A 21,509-nucleotide genomic window follows, 5' to 3' on the forward strand; every position below is an offset into this window, starting at 1 on the left:
TCTGCGGAGAGCCTTTGGGGAAAGGAGCAACTCTCATCTCTCCCAGGGATACAGATGTCTGACCTACAAGGAAAGCGGGGAGATCTGCTAGAAGACCTTGGGGGGGGCCTCTCAAGTCAAGGATCCTCTCGTTTAGCCCACTTCTCTCCCTTAATTTATCTCCTGTTTTTTTCCTCTTTTAGCTCCCAGGGTTGCTAGAGCTCCTTGTGGAATATTTCCGGCGTTGCCTCATCGAGATCTTTGGTATTTTAAAGGAGTATGAGGTGGGTGACCCAGGACAGAGAACACTACTGGACCCTGGGAGATTCAGCAAGGCGTCTAGTCCAGCCCCTATGGAGGGGGAGGAGGAGGAAGACCTTCTAGGTCCTAAACTAGAGGAGGAAGAAGAGGAGGAAGTAGTGGAAAATGATGAGGAGATGGCCTTTTCGAGCAAGGACAAGGCGGCCTCGGAGAGTAGTGAGGAGAAACTGGTTAGCAAGTTTGACAAGCTCCCGGTAAAGATCGTGCAGAAGAATGACCCGTTTGTGGTGGACTGCTCAGATAAGCTTGGGCGTGTGCAGGAGTTTGACAGTGGCCTGCTGCACTGGCGGATTGGTGGGGGGGACACCACTGAGCATATCCAGACCCACTTTGAGAGCAAGACAGAGCTGCTGCCTACCCGGCCTCATGTGCCCTGCCCACCAGTCACCCGGAAACACGTCACGGCGGCAGAGGGGACACCAGGGACAACAGAACAGGAGGGCCCCCCACCCGATGGCCCTCCAGAGAAACGGATCACAGCCACAATGGATGACATGTTGTCCACCCGGTCTAGCACGTTGAGCGAGGAGGGAGCTAAGAGTGCAGAGGCCACCAAGGAGAGCAGCAAGTTTCCATTTGGCATCAGCCCGGCACAGAGCCACCGGAACATCAAGATCCTAGAGGACGAGCCCCACAGTAAAGATGAGACCCCACTGTGTACCCTTCTGGACTGGCAGGATTCCCTCGCCAAGCGCTGCGTCTGTGTCTCCAACACCATCCGAAGCCTGTCGTTCGTGCCAGGCAACGACTTTGAGATGTCCAAACACCCGGGGCTGCTGCTGATCCTGGGCAAGCTGATCCTTCTGCACCACAAGCACCCAGAGCGGAAGCAGGCACCACTGACTTACGAGAAGGAGGAGGAGCAGGACCAAGGGGTGAGCTGCAACAAAGTGGAGTGGTGGTGGGACTGCTTGGAGATGCTCCGGGAAAACACCTTGGTCACACTCGCCAACATCTCGGGGCAGTTGGACCTCTCCCCATACCCTGAGAGCATTTGCCTGCCTGTCCTGGACGGACTCCTACACTGGGCAGTCTGCCCTTCCGCCGAAGCCCAGGACCCCTTCTCCACCCTGGGCCCCAACGCCGTCCTCTCCCCGCAGAGACTGGTCTTGGAAACCCTCAGCAAACTCAGCATCCAGGACAACAATGTGGACCTGATCCTGGCCACTCCCCCCTTCAGCCGCCTGGAGAAGTTGTATAGCACCATGGTGCGCTTCCTCAGTGACCGAAAGAACCCGGTGTGCCGGGAGATGGCCGTGGTACTGCTGGCCAATCTGGCGCAGGGCGACAGCCTGGCGGCCCGTGCCATCGCAGTGCAGAAGGGCAGCATCGGCAACCTCCTGGGCTTCCTGGAGGACAGCCTCGCCGCCACACAGTTCCAGCAGAGCCAGGCCAGCCTGCTCCACATGCAGAACCCGCCCTTCGAGCCAACTAGCGTGGACATGATGCGGCGGGCTGCCCGCGCTCTGCTGGCCCTGGCCAAGGTGGACGAGAACCACTCGGAGTTCACGCTGTACGAGTCGCGGCTGTTGGACATCTCGGTCTCACCGTTGATGAACTCGTTGGTTTCACAAGTCATTTGTGATGTACTGTTTTTGATTGGCCAGTCATGACAGCCGTGGGACACCTCCCTCCCTGTGTGTGTGTGCGTGTGTGGAGAACTTAGAAACTGACTGTTGCCCTTTATTTATGCAAAACCACCTCAGAATCCAGTTTACCCTGTGCTGTCCGGCTTCTCCCTTGGGTCAAAAGTCTCTCCTAGTTCTCTTTCCTCCTCCTCTCCCCCCCACCCCCCCCTCACCTGTCTGTTCCTTGTCCTCACCTCACTCCCCTCAGGACCCCACCCTGTTTGGAAAGACAAAGCTCTGCCTACATAGAAGACTTTTTTATTTTAACCAAAGTTACTGTCGTTTACAGTGAGTTTGGGGAAAAAAAATAAAATAAAATAAAAATGGCTTTCCCGGCCCTTGCATCGACGGGATGCCACATTTCATAACTGTTTTTAATGGTAAAAAAAAAAAAAAAGGAAAAAAATACAAAAAAAAAAAAACCCTCTGAAGGACAAAAAAGGTGACTGCTGAACTGTGTGTGGTTTATTGTTGTACATTCACAATCTTGCGGGAGCCGAGAAGTTCGCAGTTGTGGACAGACTCTGTTCACTGGAGAGGCCTGTGCAGTAGAGTGTAGACCCTTTCATGTACTGTACTGTACACCCGATACTGTAAACATACTGTAATAATAATGTCTCACATGGAAACAAGAGAAAACGCTGGGTCAGCAGCAAGCTGTAGTTTTTAAAAATGTTTTTAGTTAAACGTTGAGGAGAAAAAAAAAAAAAAAGGCTTTTCCCCCAAAGTATCATGTGTGAACCTACAACACCCTGACCTCTTTCTCTCCTCCTTGATTGTATGAATAACCCTGAGATCACCTCTTAGAACTGGTTTTAACCTTAGCTGCAGCGGCTGCGCTGCCACGTGTGTATATACATGACGTTGTACATTGCACATACCCTTGGATACCCACAGTTTGGTCCCCCTCCCAGCTACCCCTTTATAGTATGACGAGTTAACAAGTTGGTGACCTGCACAAAGCGAGACACAGCTATTTAATCTCTTGCCAGACATCGCCCCCCTCGGCGCGATGCTGTACAGGTCTCTGTAAAAAGTCCTTGCTGTCTCAGCAGCCAATCAACTTATAGTTTATTTTTTTCCGGGTTTTTTGTTTTGTTTTGTTTTCTTTCTAATCGAGGTGTGAAAAAGTTCTAGGTTCAGTTGAAGTTCCTGATGAAGAAACACAATTGAGATTTTTTCAGTGATAAAATCTGCATATTTGTATTTCAAACAATGTAGCTAAAACTTGATGTAAATTCCTCCTTTTTTCCTTTTTTGGCTTAATGAATATCATTTATTCAGTATGAAATCTTTATACTATATGTTCCACGTGTTAAGAATAAATGTACATTAAATCTTGGTAAGACGTTTGTGAGGCTTTTTACTGTTTTCCGACTATTTAAAAGCTTGATCTTTCGGGGGGGGTGGGGCATGGGGAGTTGCCGGTCTCGGTTTTTGTTTTGTTTTTTTTTTTTTGTTTTTTTTTTTTTGGAAATCTCCTGTGGTGCGCTCTCTCTCCCCACTGAGTGGTGGCATCCTGGACGATGTCACTGTTGCATCACATCCTGCTTTACCTTCTACAGTGCAAGAAAGCGTCTGAGATGATTACACCTGCAATAGGAAGTTTTAGACATAAAAAACACATTAGCCTCTTGAAATGAAACGGGTGCAATAGCCAAAGAAATTGATGATGCTCTAGGAAAGAAAAAAAAAAACTTTCGGAAATAGTTGGCAAAGGGAGGATATCTGCTTTTCTAGAAAATCTTTAACAGTAAGACAATCATTTATCTTGAGGCAGCCTCCAACTTAACTTTATTTCTCCAGACTGGCACTCTCCTCTGTTACCAGATTTGAGCATTCAGCTGCTTCTTGACATCTCTGCTTGGAAGTTTAATTTGAACAGCCCCCCCCCCCCCCCAAGCTAAAATGCTCTGACTTCCCCCTAGAAGCCTGCTTCTCCCATAGTTTTCCCAGTAAACAGCAACTCCATTCCTTGGCAAAAAAAAAAAAAAACCAAAAACCCAACTACTATCATTTCTACATCCAGTATGTTAGCACTCTCCAAAAAAGAACCCTCAGTCTAGCCATTATCACTGTAGTTCGAGACGCTATCCTATCTTTCTTGAATTCATGAACTACTCCCCAAACTGACCTTCTTGCTTCTGCGTTGCCTGGTTGAACCTGTTCTTGACATAATAACCAGAAACGCTCCCTTTAAAACCTAAGATCAAAAAAAAAAATCCTTCAGTGCGTCTCACTCCGTTATCTGGCTTGCTATTATCTCCCTGGGCCCCTTTTCTCTTCCCCGTTGCTCGCTCCACCACATAGCAATGTTTCCACCTCAGGGCTTTTGCACTTTACTGTTCCCTCTGTCCAGAATACTCTTTGACCAGATAACTACACGGCTGAAGTCCTTCTCTCCTTCAGGTCTTTGCTCAAATACTGTATCAGCGAATCCTTCCCTGGCTACCTTATTTAAAATAGCAATCTCTGCTCCCCTACCTTATTTCCCTCTCTGCTTTACCTTACTTGGTAGCACTTGTTACCATCTGGCCTATTGTATGGTTGACCCTTGAACAGTGCGGAGGTTAGGGGCGCACCAACCCCCTGCCCAAGCAAAAAATACATGTGTAATTTTTTTTTTTAATTTTACACATGTTGCTTTTATTTTTTTTTCTTTTTAAGTAATCTTGACCCACGGCGTGGGGCTTGAACTCATCACCCCAAGATCAAGAATTCCCATGCTCCACCAAATGAGCCAGCCGGCTAGGGGCCCCAGAAATAACACGTATAACTTTTGACCCCCCCCAAAACTTAACACTATTGGCCTACTTTTGACGGGAAAAGGCTTACTGATACACAAACAGTTGATTAACGCATATTTTGTATGTTACATGTATTATATACAGTGTTTCTACAATCAAGGTAGAGAGGGAAAATGTCAGGAAAATCGTAACAGAAAATACACTTAGAGTACTGCACCGTATAGAAAAATCTAAGTGGACCTGTGCAGTTCAAGCCCAGTGTTCAAGGGTCAACTGTATATTGTACTCCCCTGTCGTCTTCCACTAGAATGTAAGCTCTCTGAGGGCAGGGAGGTTATTTTGTTCACTGCTCCATCCCTGTCCTACAACAGCCTGGCCACTTAAGTAGCTGTTGAATGAAATTGTAGATGTTGGCCAGATGCAGTTACTTTTATGAGGCTAAATGTTGCAATATAGAGCTTCTCTGTTCATCTCCTTCTTTGGGGAAACAACGGAGAGATCAGAAGCAGTAACAGAGAAAATGCTATTGTTGTGGACACTTAGAAGTAAACTTGAAACCACCGTTTTCTAGTGAGTACCTACTTGGGTACCAGATGTAGTAGGTCAAATAACCTTACAAGGGAGGATTGAAGATTGTGCCTGTGAATCGGTATTCTGGTTCCCATTTTACAGTTGAAAATGGTTTGAGCTGGTTTGAGCTCACACACCAAGCAAGGTCCTGCTGACGAAGGCCCTCCTTCCTGGGTCAGAGGACAACAAGGAGTAACTGAATCTAGCTGTGGAGCTCCGCAGGAAAGATCTTTGTTGTATTCAGCATGAGGTAAAAAGTGTCCCAAGAATATCAATCAAGTGTTCATCAGCCTAAGTGTGGTTGTTAATATTTGGGTCAGGGACAGGAATGAATAATCAGTGTTTTTCTCTATTGATTAAGGGGGAGGTAGAGACAATGGCGAACCTCCGTCAACCAGGATGCCTTCCTAGGACTTTCCTGGAAAAAAAAACTACATGGGAAACTTTTCATATCTATATTTTGGTGAGCGGTGTTGCTAATGGCTATATTTGCACCGGGCCTCTTCAACTTCATTTTCTAGTCTAGAAAGTGCATTTCTGGGCTGTGTGTGGAGCATTACCTAGGAGTTTGGTTTCCTGGGTTCCTTTCATCTACTCTCCTGCAATGCAGGGGGAGCCTAGCCTGGTCTCCAGTTTCTGACTGGAGTTACCACAGGCTGAGAGAACTGCTAGCCACTGAGCTGTGAGTAATTTGCTTTTGAGAAGTAAATAGAACCTCGCCAGTAGAGAACCCAGGGGTGTGGCCAGTAGTTCTTTTCCCAGGCTCCTCCCTCCCCACCCCCCAAATGACCTTAACCTTCTTTCATAGCTGGAGAGCAGCCAAGTCTGGCCTAAACAATACTCTCAACCTCATTGGCTCTTTTGCCTTGCAGCCACTGCCACCCCCAAGTGGCTAAGGCCCTTCCCACTAGGCCTCTCAGTGGGGTCAAGGTTTTCTAACTACTGAAAGGCAAACACCGAAAGAAGGGTGAAAAATATTTAGTGTCATGACCTTTAAAGGGTCAGTGTCTGGTGGCTCCTGCAATTGAGAGGCAGGGTGGGGACTTTGTCCTATGGTGGATGGACATCTTCAAATGATACAACAGAGGCCAAAAGGATGCTGCTTTTGGTAAATGTCCAAAACCTGGCTGGTGCCACCCCAGATCTCAGGATGGATGTAAATGTCACCGGGCACCCTTGGAAACTGCCAGTGGATACCCACAGGGGAAAGAAGTGGCATAAAGTTCTCGTAAGGCACAGATGCCTGCCTGTCATCACAGGCATTAGACCTGCCTGCTAACAGTTGGCGGTAACTGAATCAGAAGCCAGTGCGGTCACTTTTATCCCATAATGGCGTGGCCTCAAAGCCAAGATCAGGGTCACCTACTCCATCATTCCCATAGGACTGGGGCCATGGAAAGTTTAGTGTCTCGGGTGCCTGGGTCGCTCAGTCAGTTAAGCATCCGGTTCTTGACTTCGGCTCAGCTCTTGATCTCACGGTTCGTGAGTTCGAGCCCCCCCATCCGGCTCTGTGCTGACAATGAGGAGCCTGCTTGGGATTCTCCTTCTCCCTTGCTCTCTGCCCCTCCCCTGCCCGTTCTCTTTCTCTCTCAAAATAAATAAACTCAAAAAAAAAAAAAAAAAAGGAAAGTTTAGTGTCTGAAAACTGAATTACTGAGAATAGATACACTGCTCGGTCTGGGGCTTGGATACGGTGCAGGAGCAAGGCAAGGCAGCTACAGAAAGAAATGAGTCGTCAGGTTGCTCAGCATGGTGAGTGCTCCATGAGAACTACCAACCTTCCTTCTTCACACCTCCCCCTTCACACACTCTTTCCCCTTTTTTGTTCAGGGAATTACAACAGCCCATCTTTATCGAGCCCTTTGTGCCAAGCACTATAGAAACCATGAGGTAGATATTACCACCATCTCCACGAGGATGAGGACTGTGTCTGTCTTGCTCTGTGTTACATTCTCATCCCCTGTCACACAGTAGGCAGTCCCATTTTGTTGACTAAATCAAAGAGGTAATATGGGAATTTACTAGAGGAAAGAGGAGATAGGAGCCGTTAAGCCATGGTGTGCCCGATGCAGGATTCTTGGCATAGCCTGTAAAGATTCGTAGTTGTGTGGAACAAAAGGAAGAGAGGGAAAGAGATAAACCTGAAAAAGACTAAAATAGTGTGGAGTGACAGAAAACCAGCTTCAGAGGCCAGAGATCCGAATTCAAGTCCCACCTTCACCACCAGCTATGTAACTTCAGGCGAGTAACTCCTCTTTTTCTGAGCCTTAGTTCCCATATCCATAAACAACTGGTGTCAGGTTAAGCTGATTCATAAACCAGGTCTTTACTGAGTATATACGATGCGCAAAGCACTGTTCTAAGTGCTGGTAACACTTTGGTGAACGAGGCCTGTGCTGTCATAGAGCTTATATTTCATAAGAAGGAAACAGACAATGAAAGGAGGAAAGTTCCTAAGACAATCAGGTGATGATAGGCGCTATGAAAATAACAGAACAGGGTGATGGGATAGTACAGGGTGCTGGCTGTGGCCAGGTAGTGGCAGAAAGCCCCTCTGACAAAGCCACCTGTCAGCTGAGACCTGAAGGTAGTGGGCTGGCTAGAGGGTGGTCTGGCAGTGAGGCATTTCAAGCAGGGGAAGCAGCAAGAGCAGAGCCAGGCAAGTCGAAGAAACAGAAATGCTGTAACCCTCTTACCTTCTAGGATTCTAGAAATAGTGACGCATTGCTTGTATTGTTTAGGTCAGGGGTTTGTATTATGACATCATTTGTTGGTGGTATGGGACATTTGCTTCTTAATGGAAGTGGATGGGTGGTATAGAGTCTTTGTGGAGCCCTTGGATACGTCTCTGTCTCCCTGGCTCTCCCACAGTGCTGGTTGCTCAGCTGGCTCCCTGTGTAGATGCAGACTCCATTTTAGCTGCAGACTCTAAACGCAGACTGGAGAGAGCTGCCTCCTCAACTACTTACCCACGGCCTTGGAGGCCCAGAACCCCCTCCCATCCCACCTAGTCTTCTTCCATTCTGACAAGCCAGGGCTTTGAGAGCACAAGGTTCAGCTTTCTTGTTTTCCTGTCAGAGCAGAAGCCAGAAAATGAAACAGGAAACAGAGCGGAAGAGGAGGGGGGTGGGCAGCAGAGAAAGGAAGGAAGGAGAAATTGCTGGAAAGTAGAGCTGAAGGTCTGGACAAAGTTCTACCTCTAACGGGTGACAGTTGAGCTGTTAGAAAACATTCTGACTTGTCACAAGAGACCCCTGTCCTTTTTACAAATAGATTTTTGAGAGAATTTGGTGTGGATAGAGGGAACCTTAGGAATGCTGGTCTTTCTCCCTTGTGAATTCACAAAGCAAGTACGGTACAGTGCTCAGTTTTGTCTCTGCAAACTGAGTGCTGCTGGGAGCCTCATGGACTTCTAGAGATTCAAGCCACAACCTCAGGCCCCAGTCACGAGTGTGCACCACAGCCTGGCCGATTCACTTAGGGGCGTCTGAAGCTGAGGACAAGTGTCCCTGAAAAAAAACGGGGGGGGGGGGGAGTCCTCTCCATTTGTTTCCCTTCTCCAACACAGGACTAAAATGTGATTTCTACCCGATCCACCTTACACACAACAGTACCCTAGGGCAGCTTAGGTCTCAGAGCCTGAAATGAGGGAGAACCAAAAGCTACAGTCCCTGGCCCCCACAGAACTGATGGAGGCTAGTTTTCTCTGCCTGGAGAGATAGCAACCATCCCTTTGTTCCCACCCACGTTAATAGCTGTGGCAGAAGATAAAACCCCTCCCTCAGCCGGGGCTGTGGCCAGAGGCTAACCCAGACCCTCTCTCCGTTCTGGAGGGCCGATAACTGAAACCACAGAAGGCTTTGGAATCCTGAGAAACAAGAAATCCACCAACGGAGAAGGATTTATTATCTATTTCCTTTAAGGAGGGTGCAAAGTTGTTCCAACAGTTTCCGTTACAGGGGTGCCCACCGGCCGCTCCTCCCTAACAGACGGTTTTGTTGAGTTAGCTTCTTTTTCTTCTTCTTTTTGGCCTCACTTCCTACGAGAGCAACTGCCCGATTGAGGAAGAAGAGTCGGGGGGGGGGGGGGGGGAGGGGCGGGGCGCATTCTCTTAAATTTCCTTCATAATCCTCGTTAGTCACCTGAGGAGGTGGGGTCGAGGATCGAAGTAGGACACGAGGTGCCCGGGAGCTGAAGGGGAAAAGCAGGGGGATCCCCCACTTTCCTCACACCCAGGACGCAGAATGCCACTGCTGGCCACAGAAACCCCAAGGCGTTTCTTTCTATTCAGGGAACATCTATTGTGTGCCAGGCCCTGTGCTGAGCTGGGGTGGCCTGACAGCAGGGAAAGTGCGGCTCTCTCCGGCTTCTGCGAAGAGGTCGCGGGGCGGCCCGAAACTCCGAGAGCCTCAGCACACACACATCGGGAACTCAGTGGATGTTTGCGGGATGCAACCCGGGCGAGAGCGCCGACTCTGACACACGGCGGACTAACGGAAGGAAAGGGAGGGGGCCTGAGGCGCGTAAAGCGCCAGGGGGAACTCTTCAGGTGTCACCAAGGCGGGAAGGTGCCAAGGCCGAGGGGCGCGGACTCTTGGGTCCACGCCGTCTCCGCCCCGCGCGCCCGGAGTCAACATGGCCGCCGCGGAAGGGGGCGGGGCAACACCGAGTCCGGGCAGGAGGGGGGCGGGGTCGCCTCGGCGGAGCCAGTGCGCAAGCGCGGGATGCTCGGGGCCCCGGATGGAGGAGCCGAGGTTCGGGCCCCGCCTGGGAGGTCGAGACGGGCCGGCGTTGTGGACCAGGCGCCAGCTCGGGAGCCTTGGAGTTCTCGGGGGAGGGAAGCCGTCAAACGGAGGCCGAGGGAAATGAGGCGGAGGCCGCCGAGAAGCGGGGAGCCCCGCCCCTCCGCCATAGCGGCTTCCCGGTGCCGCCTCTTCCTTTACAGCCTCCCTCCCTAGCCTGCCTTCCGGCCTTAGGCCGGGCCCCGCCGGCCCCCTCGGGAGTAGTCCCTGAGCCGTGGCTCCTTTTGGGAGAAGAGGTGCCCACTGTCCATTTAGGACTATGTCCGAGAGTAAGGGTTAGAATGGGCTTCTGACCCGGCTGGGCTGGCAGAAGGCGGCCCCTGGCTCGCGACAGCCAGCGAGGCCTCTGGCCCCAAGGACCCTGAGTCACGGAAACTTCCTCACTCCACAGAGGATGCTCCAAGGGAGCATCCAAGGGTCCAGGGCTCCGATTCAGGCTCCCCCAGAGTCTCAGATAGGGCCCTCCCTTGCCCTGAGCATACCCAGTAGGAGCATGCGCTGTCTTTGGACAAGTATTGGGCTAGGACTTGGGAGACCTGGGTTGTTGCCCTGGCTGTGAAAGAGCGCATCCCCTTTGGCCCGGGTGAAGGCTGGTCGGAAGACCATGAAGTTCCAGAAGGAAAAAAATGACATTCTCTTTAAATATAGCCTAAGGTGTGTCACTTGACCCCAATGAGCCTCAGTTTCCACATCCATAAAATGGCGATGGTAACCATACTGGCCTCACAGGGTCTAATGAGATCTCTGATGTAAAAACCAAGGAGATTTTTATTATTCACCACTATGGGCATATTTGTCTCCCGGGAAGATAGAGTAAAACTAGTTGCCCTGTAAATGTCCTGCCAATTCAAGAGTCTGATTCCGTCAAGGGGTTGTTGGGAAGTGAGGTCTGCAACTAGCCAAGAGGGACAACTCACTGGCTTTATTTTGTTTTTTACTTGGTTTACCTGTAAGCTAAGAGTAGGTTACAAGTCTCCGGTGGTCGCTGGGGCTAGAGCTTGACTCTGGAGAGAGGAAAGGAAGAATGGAAGCCTGGTGAAGAGGCAGAGGTGGGTTAACTGCTTTTCTGTCCCCAACTTTTTCTTCTGCATGTGAGTGGGAAGAGAAGGAAGGGAAAAAGTGAATTCGCCCTAGGATAAAGAATCAGCCGCCGTGTGAAGTTGGCTGTACTTGTTTCTACAATTCCTCTCAATTCAGCGAGTCAGATGCTGGAAATGTTGGGTAGATTCATAAACTACCGCGGCTCTTTGGTTTTTTTCAAAAGCTTGCCTTTGAACTGAATCTTGATGAGCAAACCGGTGTGGCGTTAACGGCCCCTCCCTTCCTTCGGGCCTCCTGGTGATGGAGTGAGCAGCAGGCGCCCCCTTCTGCTGAGGACAGTGTACTGTCAGCCTTGGCCAACTTTGCTCCCTTTCTGGAGGAATTGTATTTTCCTGTGGCTTCTGTGACTTAGGTCTTGATCTTACCGTGAGATATGGTGGGAGGAATACTTAAAGCAGTGATTTTGTATCCCGAGCCAATGAACTGGTGATGCCATATCTTGTTCTTGCCACTTCCACTCAATGGGAACACAGGCTTGAAATGCCTGTTTATAATGCCAGGCCCTGGGGGTATAGTTGGGAGCAAAACAAAGCCCCCCGCCCTCACAAGCAACTTAAATAAGCAACAGCAGTAAGGACGACAAGGCAGAGTATAATGAGAGCATATCAAATAGTCTAGTGAGCATCAGAGAAGAATTCCAGAAACAGGTGACACCTAAAGATGTGATAGGTATTGGCCAGATAAGAAAGAACACTCTTCCAGCCCTCTCCATTAATTTCTAAGTTTTAATATTTTTTCTGTTAGGGATAGTGCACCCCAAATCAGTGATCTGCCTCTGGTGCTCTTGCCTCCACTTCTGATTTCCCAGACTGGTGTTTGAATGTTCTGTAGGAGCCTTTGCTACTTCTTTCAGCCCAAGGAACTGTTTAGGACCAAAAAAAAAGAAAAAAAAAAAGCCTTAAAGTTCATTCCTTGCCTCAGAATGGCTTTGCAATTGTTTATACATTGCTGCCATTCCAACAAAGAGATGGGGAAATAAGAGTTTTCTCCATCCCTAGTAGTCGACTCTGTCTTCCCCCTAAGTTTGTTTTAGCAATGTGAGCTGGCCGAAGTCCTGCTGAGTGGTGGTTTTCTTTTCCTTCTCCACTTAATTTAACAGACCAGCTGAACACACATCAGAGAGCTAGGCTAGAGTGTGTAGTCATTATGGTCTTCCAGTTCAGTTCTGTGCCCCACTTTTGGGACTCTGGTTTGGGATCTAGTTTATTATTCTGGGCAGGAGGAAAAGGGCACACACCAAATAATAGCAACCACAACATGGGTTTGCTAGTACTTTTTCACACTTTCGTCCATTTCACCATCATGACAATTTTGTGAGAGAAAATAGTCTGGGGAAAAAAATAGTCTGATCCCATTTTATACGTAAAGAACTGAGGCTCACAAGGACTAAATGAGACCTTGTGAGCGACAGAGTCAGGACTTGAACCCAGGTCTTTAGTTCCTACGTAGAGGCACTCAACAGTCTTTTAAAGGTTTTCTGCGAGCTTAGCTGCCAACCTCATGCCAATCTTCATGTAGAACTTTCCTGACAATACAGTGCTTCAGGGTGATACCAAGTGGGTCCCATCTGCCTTCAAGATGCTTTTCCCTCATCTGGGCCGTTAGGTGGTTGAGTTTGCCATGTAATGCCGAAGGGGGAGGCTCCTGTGAAGAATGCTTTCAAGAATTTACTTTCGGCCCACATGTAATGTTTTCTCCTTGGGTTTTGGAGTTTAGAAGCCCGAGGGAGCTCAGTCCTGGCAGCAACACCCCTGAATTCCCGGTGGTGAGAGGATGTGGCCCATGGATCCATCCAGGAAAGAGGTGCTGAGGTTTGCAGTCAGCTGCCGTGTCCTGACTCTGGTGCTGCAGGTCAGTCTCTGATCTTTTGTCCTGAACATGCTGGGCTAGGCACTAAGAATTGTCCCCGTATTCTTTCTGCCTCCCAGGTGTACCCTTCCATGTGGTTGGAACCATAGACACCTATACCTGATAACTGAGAAATGGTCGGGACTCTTAGAAATGGTCTTTTTAAAAATATTTTATTGACTTTTTAAAGTAAACTCCATGCTCAGTGTGGGTCTCAAACTCACAACCCCAAGAACAAGAGTTGCATGTTTTACTGACTGAGCCAGCCAGGTCCCCCAGAAATGATCTTTTAATCCCTTGTTTTACACATGAAGCAGCAGAGGCCCAGAAAGGTTAAATGGCTTCCCTAAAGACACACAGCAAGTTAGAGAAGGGCCAGAATCAGACCCCAGGGTTCCTAACTCCAGAGGTAGTGGGCTTTCTAACAGACCATGAAGTTCTGTAATGAGAGATGCCATTAGGGCATGACAGCACAAGGCATTGCCCTAAAGTCCCCTTAGCAGGAGACTGAGCACTGTGTCAGTCAGTTGAGTGCACGATCCTGAGACACTCTATGTATACTCAGTTAGTCAGCAATGTCCCAACTCTTCCCCTGGTATCGTCCCTTGCTGCCTTACCCACCACAACCCTCAGAATGCATTTGCACTTTTACAATTCCCTTTCCCCTCTGAGGCTGGCCTTGATATATATTTTAATCAAATTTCACACATATATGAATTCTAGCTGGTGCCTAGCACGGTGCTCAGTGCTTAGTATGTTCTCACTGTGTGTTGTTGAATGGATGTCAACAACCTAGTGATGTTATATTAGCATAATTATGTGTGCTTTTTTTCACAAATGGCACTTCCTCAGGCTCATAGCTGGTTCCTTTCTGGAAACCTCCTTTCTCCCTTCCCACACAATGAGGCATAGCAGCCTCTGCTGGGCCCCAGGTTTAGTTAAAAGTAGCTTCAACTTGGAGACTAGGGCCATTTTCTGTGACTATCTCTCCTGTCCCATTTGTTTTCACTGTTGAAAGTGGCCTGATAAAGAAACTGGCCAAAAAGAGAGAGAGCCTTAAAAATGGGGTCATATGGGGAAAATGACTCAGTGATGGCTTTGAACAGCATCAGATGAGTGACTGGCAGGACCGTGAACTGGCATCTGGGATAGGGAACCAGGACTAATTCCAATGGTGATCTGGAAATGAGTATGTCTCCTCTTCTGTCACTCAGCCACCACAATTGTATGAAGTGCCTACTCTGTTCTGAGTACTGTGCTAGGTGATGAGTATGAAAAGTCTTGGCACTCTCTTTTCCTTTAAGTAACTGACAATCTAATGATGCAAAAAGACACTTGACAATAATGCTATTTCATCATGCCTCTCTCTCCCCCAGCCCCCTTCCAGCTTTAAAGCTCACGCCTCAAGTGATATCCCCAGTTACCCTTCATTGTTGCTGGCATCTCTGTTAATGACAACTCATTCCTCTTCATTCCTTGAAGATTTTAGCTCCTGACTCACCATTGCTCTTTCCAGAACTGTTGATTTCTTGGTGGTTTCAATATTAATACAGCTGATACAACTAACCACTATCTCCTATCTTTCCAGCTCACTCCCTCTAGTAACCCAGTTCTAACGGTTCTCCCACCCCCTCAGAACTTAAAATCCGTTGGTTCTACCACTGTTTCACTGTGCCTCATCCACCTTATGGCTTCCATGCCCCTTCTTAGCCAGCTAGATTCCATGGTCCACCAGGCATACATGTATAATTTGCTTGCTCCCTTCTCCCTGGCTTACAACACAAAAGCCCAGTCACAGCTCAGTTTCATTCTCTGTCTACTGCTGTGTCTGCCCAGAGAACACACAACTGTATTGACTAGTCTCTTTCTCTGCAAGATCATTGGCCCAAGTGAGTCTTTAGTGCTACCTGGCAATCTTAGTGTATTTCCCAGGCCCATTCACCCTCCCATTCTCTCAGATTGTTCTGTACATCAGAATTCTCCTGGGGGAGCTTTAAAAAAAATGTCAATACCCAGGCTGTATCTCATACCAGTTCAATCATTAACCCTGGGGATAGGACCCAGACATTCAGATCTCAGTAGTTTTTAATTTCCTGGGGTGATTCCAGTGCACAGCCTATTTTGAGAACTAGAGTCAGAGATGACTTATTTTACACGTTTTCCTCTTTGTTCAAGTCCCTAACACCTTTTCCCCAACTTGCTTCCCTGAGTGAAAACTCAGAAAAATAGATGCCATCAGAAATGGCCTTGTGAGTGCTCCCACCTCCTCCGTCACACGCTTGCATCTGCACCTCTGGGCCTTCACTGCTGAAGTGAGGCTGAACCCAGCTCTCCTTTCCAGGCCCGCCCCCCACCTCTAGCAGTGTAGCAGTTCCTACCCCCTTCTGCCTGCTCCAGCCATTCTCCCCTCTCTCCTGCAAACCTGGTGGTTGCCTTTCCACTGGATCGTTCCCATTCACAAACAAATACTTATCTCCCACATTGTCATTCACTACTACCCCACTTACAACCAAACTTATCCAAATAGTTGTCTGTTTGCCTCAGTCTGCCTTCTTCCCTTCTCTGCCAAACCCAGTCCATGAAGTCTGCTGTGTCCTCAACTCTACTGAAATAACTCTTGTCAAACTTACCAGTGACCTACACATTTCTAAATCCAGTGGTCACTTTTCAGTCCCCATCTTCCTGACCTCCCAGCAGCACTTAACAGAGTTGGTCACTCCCTTGCTTCACTTGGTTCTAAGACACCACTCTCTCCTGGTTTTCCTCGTACCTTACTGACTGTTCCTTCTTTATCTTCATTCTGGATCCTCATTGTCCTTCAAGCCCCAACCCTCTAAATGTTGACACATCCAGGGTCCAATCCTCCCATATCTCTTCTCTAGCCATACTTCCTCTCCAGGTGATCTCATTCAGTGTCATGCCTTTAAATACCTTCTGTGCACTTATGTTGCCTGAATTTACATCTCCAGCCCTGACTGCCCTCCTTACCCTCAGACTCCTAGATCTCACTGCCTTGTTGACCTCTGCGCTGGAATGTCTTAACTCAAATTTAGCTAATCTAGAACCGAACTCCCGATTGTCCTCCAACAAGTCGGTTCTTCCTCATTTTATTAAACGGTAATTCTTCCCTTCCAGTTGCTCAACCGAAATCCTAGTTCTCCTTCATCCCGCAGGCTCTCTTCAATGTCGTCATCCCAGATCACCGTGCAGAAGCCTTCTCTCCTCCTCGCCTCACCCCCTCGGGCTCTGTGGACCAACTTGTGGAAGGTCTTCTGGGTGGCCTATCTCACTGGGATGCGGAACACTTCCTGTTCATTGCCGAGCACGGCTATCTGTATGAGCACAACTTTGCCTTCTTCCCTGGCTTCCCCCTGGCTCTCCTGGTGGGAGCTGAACTCCTGAGACCCCTGCGGGCATTACTGAACCTACGGAGTTGCCTGTTAATCTCAGTAGCATTGCTCAATTCTTTGTTCTCCGTCCTGGCTGCAGTCGCACTTCACGACCTGGGCTGTCTGGTTTTGCACTGTCCCCGCCAGGCCTTTTACGGAGCCCTGCTCTTCTGCCTCAGCCCAGCCAATGTCTTCCTGGCAGCTGGTTACTCAGAAGCTTTGTTTGCCCTCCTGACATTCAGCGCCATGGGGCAGCTGGAAAGGGGCCGAAGCTGGACTAGTGGACTCCTCTTTGCCCTTGCCACTGGTGTACGTTCCAATGGGCTGGTCAACATTGGCTTCCTCGTGTATTCTCAGTGCCAAAGCTTTCTGTCTTCTCTCATGGTGCTGAATCCTCTGAGACAGCTCTTGAAGCTGATGGGCTCTGTGTTCCTCTCTGTGCTCATACTTGGCCTTCCCTTTGCCCTCTTTCAGTATTATGCCTATACTCAGTTCTGTCTGTCAGGCTCAGCCCACCCCATCCCTAAGCCCTTGCTGCAGTTAGCTGTTGACAAGGGCTACCGGATCGTGGAGGGAAATGAGCCACCTTGGTGCTCCTGGGAACTTCCCCTAATATATAGCTATATCCAGGATATCTACTGGAATGTTGGCTTTTTGAGATACTATGAGCTCAAGCAGGTGCCCAATTTCCTACTGGCTGCACCAGTGGCCCTCCTGGTTGCCTGGGCCACGTGGACATATGTGACCACCCACCCTTGGTTCTGCCTTACCCTTGGAATGCAAAGGAGCAAGAAGAGTAAGACCCTAGAAAAATCTGATTCTGGATTCCTCGGTCCTCGGGTGTTTGTGTACCTGGTCCACGCTGCAGCACTGTTGCTGTTTGGCAGTCTGTGCATGCATGTTCAGGTGAGGTGGGATAAGGGTGTGAGTTCCTGGCTGGGATAAGGGTGTGAATACAGGCAGGACCCCTTGGCCGGGGACAAGGAAGCCTGCTAGCTTCTCCCATTTGAGAAACCTGCACCTAATTTATTCATTCAACAACTATTTGTGGGCTTTCTTTGTCTAGATCCTGGGTCAGACCACTGAGGAATGGAACACAAGTGAGATAAGGTTGCTGCCCTGGTGGGTCTCATGGTAGAAATGGGGAGACAGACACTTCCCAGATAAAATTCTAGTATAGCGGGATGGAAGAGGAGTTGCTGTTTTGAGATCAAGTATTGTGGAAGCACAGAGCAAAAAATGGACTGAAGGAGTTGAGGAGGGCATCATACTAAGGCTGGGTCCTAAAGAGTAAGAAGGAATGCGTTTAAGAAGCAGAGGAAAACTATTTTGGGCAGATGAAGGGTGTGTGCGGAGACACGAGAGTTGTAGAAGGACCTGATGTGATGGTGATAAAGGAGTAAGTGCAGAGGAGAGCTCGGGACCTTCCCCTCCTGTATGGTTAACACCCAGAGTGTCTGCTTGAGTGTTGACTTGTTGAGGTGCTCTCCACTCTGGCAGATACTCCATCTTCAGAGGAGCTCCCTTGTGCCATGTTTGGGGTGGGGGTGGGGAGATAGGAATGGGAAGTGTTTGATACTTTCTATTTTTTTTTATTCCTGGCTGTGGCCCCATTTCCCACATAATCTCGAGGAAGTTGTTTTTCTCCGTGCCGGCCACTCCTTAGCAGTTTCTGCCTCTTGGAGGCGCACATTGGCTGTTTGTGAAGTTCTCTGGGCTGTGTGAAGAAGAGGCACAGGGGAAATAGAAAGTAGCATTCTGTGTTTGTAGCTGGATTAACTAGTAGAGTGCGTGCCAGCAAAGCTTAGAGTTTCCAGCTTAGATGAGGGAGGCCATGTGGAGACTTGGCTCTGAACTCCCCTAGAAGGGAAAACGTTGAACTGCAGGATTGTCTGCCCCTTTTCCCTCTGTTTTGCCATTCCCAGGGGATGAGGGAACCACTTCAGGTCCCCAAAGCCCACGTCACAGCCTAGTGTTTACAGTCCAGGCCCTAGGCTAAAATTGGACCCCAAAGAGTTTTTAGTATTGATTGGCCCATTACTGTAGTAATTAGCCTGTAGCTGTTTATTTGTAACATTGAGGTCACCCGGCTGGTGTTACACACAGCTTTATCAGGCAGATCCTAAGTTCTGCTGTGTCTCTTCCAATACAATACATTTCTAGTCATGGGGCTGTAGTTCACCTAGCAGCAGGGAAGTCCCAGGCTGGTCCGGTTTGAAGCATTGACAGTCCAATAAATGTCGGTTTTCCCTCTCTTACGATTTCAGGTTCTCACCAGATTTCTAGGTTCCTCCACTCCTATTGTGTACTGGTTTCCAGCTTACTTGCTTCAGGATCAAGAGCCACTGTTGAGATCCCTAGAGACTGCGCCTTGGAAGCCGCTTGCAGGGGCCTGCCCACCAGGACAAAAGGTCCCCAGGAATTCTATCGTGGGACTTTTGTACAACTGGAAAACCTGTTCTCTAGTCACACGATGCATTCTGGGCTACTTCCTGTCTTACTGGCTCCTGGGACTACTCCTACATTGCAACTTCCTGCCTTGGACGTGACCTGAAGTCTCAGGGGTCTGGAAGTAGAGATACACACTGGGACTGGCTGCACTGCCCTGGGACCGTTGCTCCGTCCATTAGAACCCCTCCGTCTCTCTCTCTGAAGGCTGGTCAGGACTGGGAGAAGTGTGAGACACTGGAGAACCCCTGCTGGTCCTGGCTGTGGCAAATTTTAGATTAGTAGCAGCTATTTTCTCTGTGAGTAAAGAAATCATACTCTAGGTCTAAAGTTACACTTGGATCTGTCCCCTCAACCAAGCATAGCAAAAATAGTTGCAAACTTACCACTGACCCACATGTAAATTTAAATGTAAATTGTTTAAATGTCTATTTCATCAAAGGCTCTAGCTGACAGGCTGGTAATAGTCCACACATGATGGCAGAGGCCTGAACAGTGTAGTGGCAGTAAGAAGTAAAGTAGGACCACCTTTTTAATGGGACATTGTTTCTGATTACTTTTTTCATGATTCGTTCATTTATTTATATGAAAAAACTTGCAAAGATAGGCAAATTAGGGGCGCCTGGGTGGCGCAGTCGGTTAAGCGTCCGACTTCAGCGAGGTCACGATCTCGCGGTCCGTGAGTTCGAGCCCCGCGTCAGGCTCTGGGCTGATGGCTCAGAGCCTGGAGCCTGTTTCTGATTCTGTGTCTCCCTCTCTCTCTGCCCCTCCCCCGTTCATGCTCTGTCTCTCTCTGTCCCAAAAATAAATAAACGTTGAAAAAAAAAAATTAAAAAAAAAAAAAGATAGGCAAATTAAACAACTGTTGGTTATGCAGGCAACGAATTAACCTTTTTTAAAATACTACAAATTTCTTAGGGAAAAAGTCATGGTAAAAAGAACATTGCACAAAGAAGCAGGAGACCTGGATTGTAGTCCTCTCAGTAAAACCCCACTTACCAGCTGTGTGACTTTGGGAGGGTTTTCACAGCCTTAGTCACCTCTTCTGAAACTGGGGGAAATAATATTATCCTATTGGGAGAGGAGAGGGGATGGGCCATATAATCTAGTAGGTCTCTTTCTGCTCTAGGATCTTAAGAGCTGCGTTAAGCCATGGAATCACCCCAGTCTAAACACTTCATGTAGTGGCTCAAACATGTGAGTTTAGGAGAAAAATATCAAATTCTCCTGCTTTCAGTACTTGGAAGGAACTCTCCCTTCTTGGGTGCAACTCTGAGGAGTAACTCAAGTGACCTTTCCTTTGAATGAGGGAAAGCAGCGACACCTGGCAAATGCGGCTCCCTGACCTGTGTAAGTAAATCTGTGCCGGGCAAGTAAATGGTCAAAGTGGTGACCGGTTTCCTTGCCCTGCCCAAGTGTCTGTGCTTGCTTGATTGGTAGACATGGGTCAGAGGAGCCAACCAGGCAGCATGAATTGAAAAATTGTGAGTAAGTACAGGGTTGAACGAAATGGTATCTTTCTGGCTCCCATTTGGTTATGAGCCCATCACTGTACTGGTGGTAAGAGCATTGACCCCTCCTCAGCTATTTTTGCTCATTCTTTGAGCCAGGTAAGAGGCTCTGTATCGTCACCACTCGATCCCGGTTTGAGCTAAAAATTCCAACAAGCAGAAATTTCAAAATAGATGGGTAATCGTAGCTTCTGGAGAGCACTGAGAATTGGAATTTTGACATGCTCCCTCTGACCATGACAGAAAGCTAAACTTGCCAGCTGAAGGGAAGCTCCTGGCTGAGCCCCAACACCCTCTGTTGGAGCTTCTAGTCAGCCTGGCCAATAAGCATTTCCCATCCATTGCCCCAGCTTTAGCACAGCTGAGAGCATTTGGTCCAGAGTCAAATGCTTCTGAAAATGTACACACAGATTGGGGCAGCCCTCTGCCTTCTGCCAAGACACCCGAGTGCCCTTCTTGGCAAAAGAGGATAACCCCTGCCCTAGTGTCCCTCCAGTTGGCAGAAACCATTCCCTCCTTCCTCACCAACAGCTGCAAATCCACCCCGTGTGCAGGAAGACTTGAGGTCCTATTTCAGCTCTGTACCGCAGAGGTAGGAGCACTAGATGCTTTGTTTTCATGGATTCTCCTCTTTACCTCTTTTTGGGGGGTGAACAGGACATATTGCTTGCAGACACAAATTCTTTCAAGGACCAGAAACCCTACAAATGGAAATCCCACCTTCTCAACTAATACCGAGGAATCAACTCTTGGTGTTCTGCAAAGGCCTTCATGGTTACATTTGATCATAGAGGAGATAACTGAGGACCCCAGCTAGGTGGACACACCTGGTTTGTGACCTGGAGACGCGCACAGTTTTCTCTCTGACCTTGGAGGGATCTAGTTGCTATTCTCCAAGGATCTAAGGAATGGGCTGATTTTATGGCCAGCAGCTGTCCTTTTACCATCCTATTAACAGTCTTTAATAGTCTGGGAGAGGGACATGAAGGGCCCAAGGCAGGAAGCTTCCTGTTTACCCTAAGGTCTAACAATGCTGCAGCTGGGTTGGGCGTCTACAATTTCAGAGAAAAGTCATTTCCTTCTGAGACCCAGCTAAAACAGAAACCAGACGCTTCATACACCTAAGAAGTAGATGCTTTTTTGTTCTTTAATGAAGGTGGGAGGA

General features: G+C 48.6%; 2 protein-coding genes and 1 long non-coding RNA gene across 11 annotated transcripts in view; 2 read left to right on the forward strand and 1 right to left on the reverse strand.

Annotated features, from left to right (window-relative positions):
• Positions 1-3,274, forward strand: part of ARID1A (AT-rich interaction domain 1A) — a 69,660-nt gene extending 66,386 nt beyond the window's left edge. For all 3 annotated transcript variants that reach the window (XM_025925832.2, XM_086716128.1, XM_086716129.1), the window contains exon 20: positions 183-3,274. In XM_025925832.2, the coding sequence (XP_025781617.2) occupies positions 183-1,913 (1,731 nt within the window). In that variant the 3' untranslated portion in view covers positions 1,914-3,274. The remainder of the gene's footprint in view (positions 1-182) is intronic.
• On the reverse strand, positions 2,549-8,234 carry LOC147577861 (uncharacterized). Its single transcript, XR_015254559.1, has 2 exons — positions 7,942-8,234; positions 2,549-3,521 (listed from the first exon to the last, which is right to left on the reverse strand). It is a non-coding gene; the product is annotated as an uncharacterized LOC147577861 (long non-coding RNA).
• A 1,150-nt stretch (positions 8,235-9,384) lies between these two features.
• On the forward strand, positions 9,385-19,714 carry PIGV (phosphatidylinositol glycan anchor biosynthesis class V). 7 transcript variants are annotated; one of them, XM_086716133.1, is made up of 6 exons: positions 9,385-9,794; positions 11,002-11,096; positions 12,865-12,999; positions 16,170-17,291; positions 18,653-19,440; positions 19,683-19,714. In XM_086716133.1, the coding sequence occupies exons 3-5, from the start codon at positions 12,922-12,924 to the stop codon at positions 18,932-18,934; spliced, it is 1,482 nt and encodes a 493-aa protein (XP_086572259.1). In that variant the 5' UTR covers positions 9,385-9,794; positions 11,002-11,096; positions 12,865-12,921; the 3' UTR covers positions 18,935-19,440; positions 19,683-19,714. The 7 variants fall into 7 exon arrangements, with proteins under 7 accessions (XP_086572259.1, XP_025790935.1, XP_025790936.1 ...); XM_025935150.2 differs by lacking the exon at positions 9,385-9,794 and adding an exon at positions 9,825-10,701; XM_025935151.2 differs by lacking the exon at positions 9,385-9,794 and adding an exon at positions 9,825-10,316.
• Positions 19,715-21,509: the final 1,795 nt, after the last annotated feature.

The sequence above is a fragment of the Puma concolor genome, chromosome C1 (assembly GCF_028749965.1).
Source record: "Puma concolor isolate L17-30 chromosome C1, mPumCon1.1.hap2, whole genome shotgun sequence".
NCBI lineage: Eukaryota > Metazoa > Chordata > Mammalia > Carnivora > Felidae > Puma > Puma concolor.

Coding starts and splice junctions, on each gene's coding strand:
- PIGV (XM_086716133.1), top strand. CDS start 12,922: ATGTGGCCCATGGATCCATCCAGGAAAGAGGTGCTGAGGTTTGCAGTC. Junction 13,000..16,169: donor TCCTGACTCTGGTGCTGCAG/GTCAGTCTCTGA, acceptor TTCATCCCGCAG/GCTCTCTTCAATGTCGTCAT. Junction 17,292..18,652: donor GTCTGTGCATGCATGTTCAG/GTGAGGTGGGAT, acceptor TTACGATTTCAG/GTTCTCACCAGATTTCTAGG.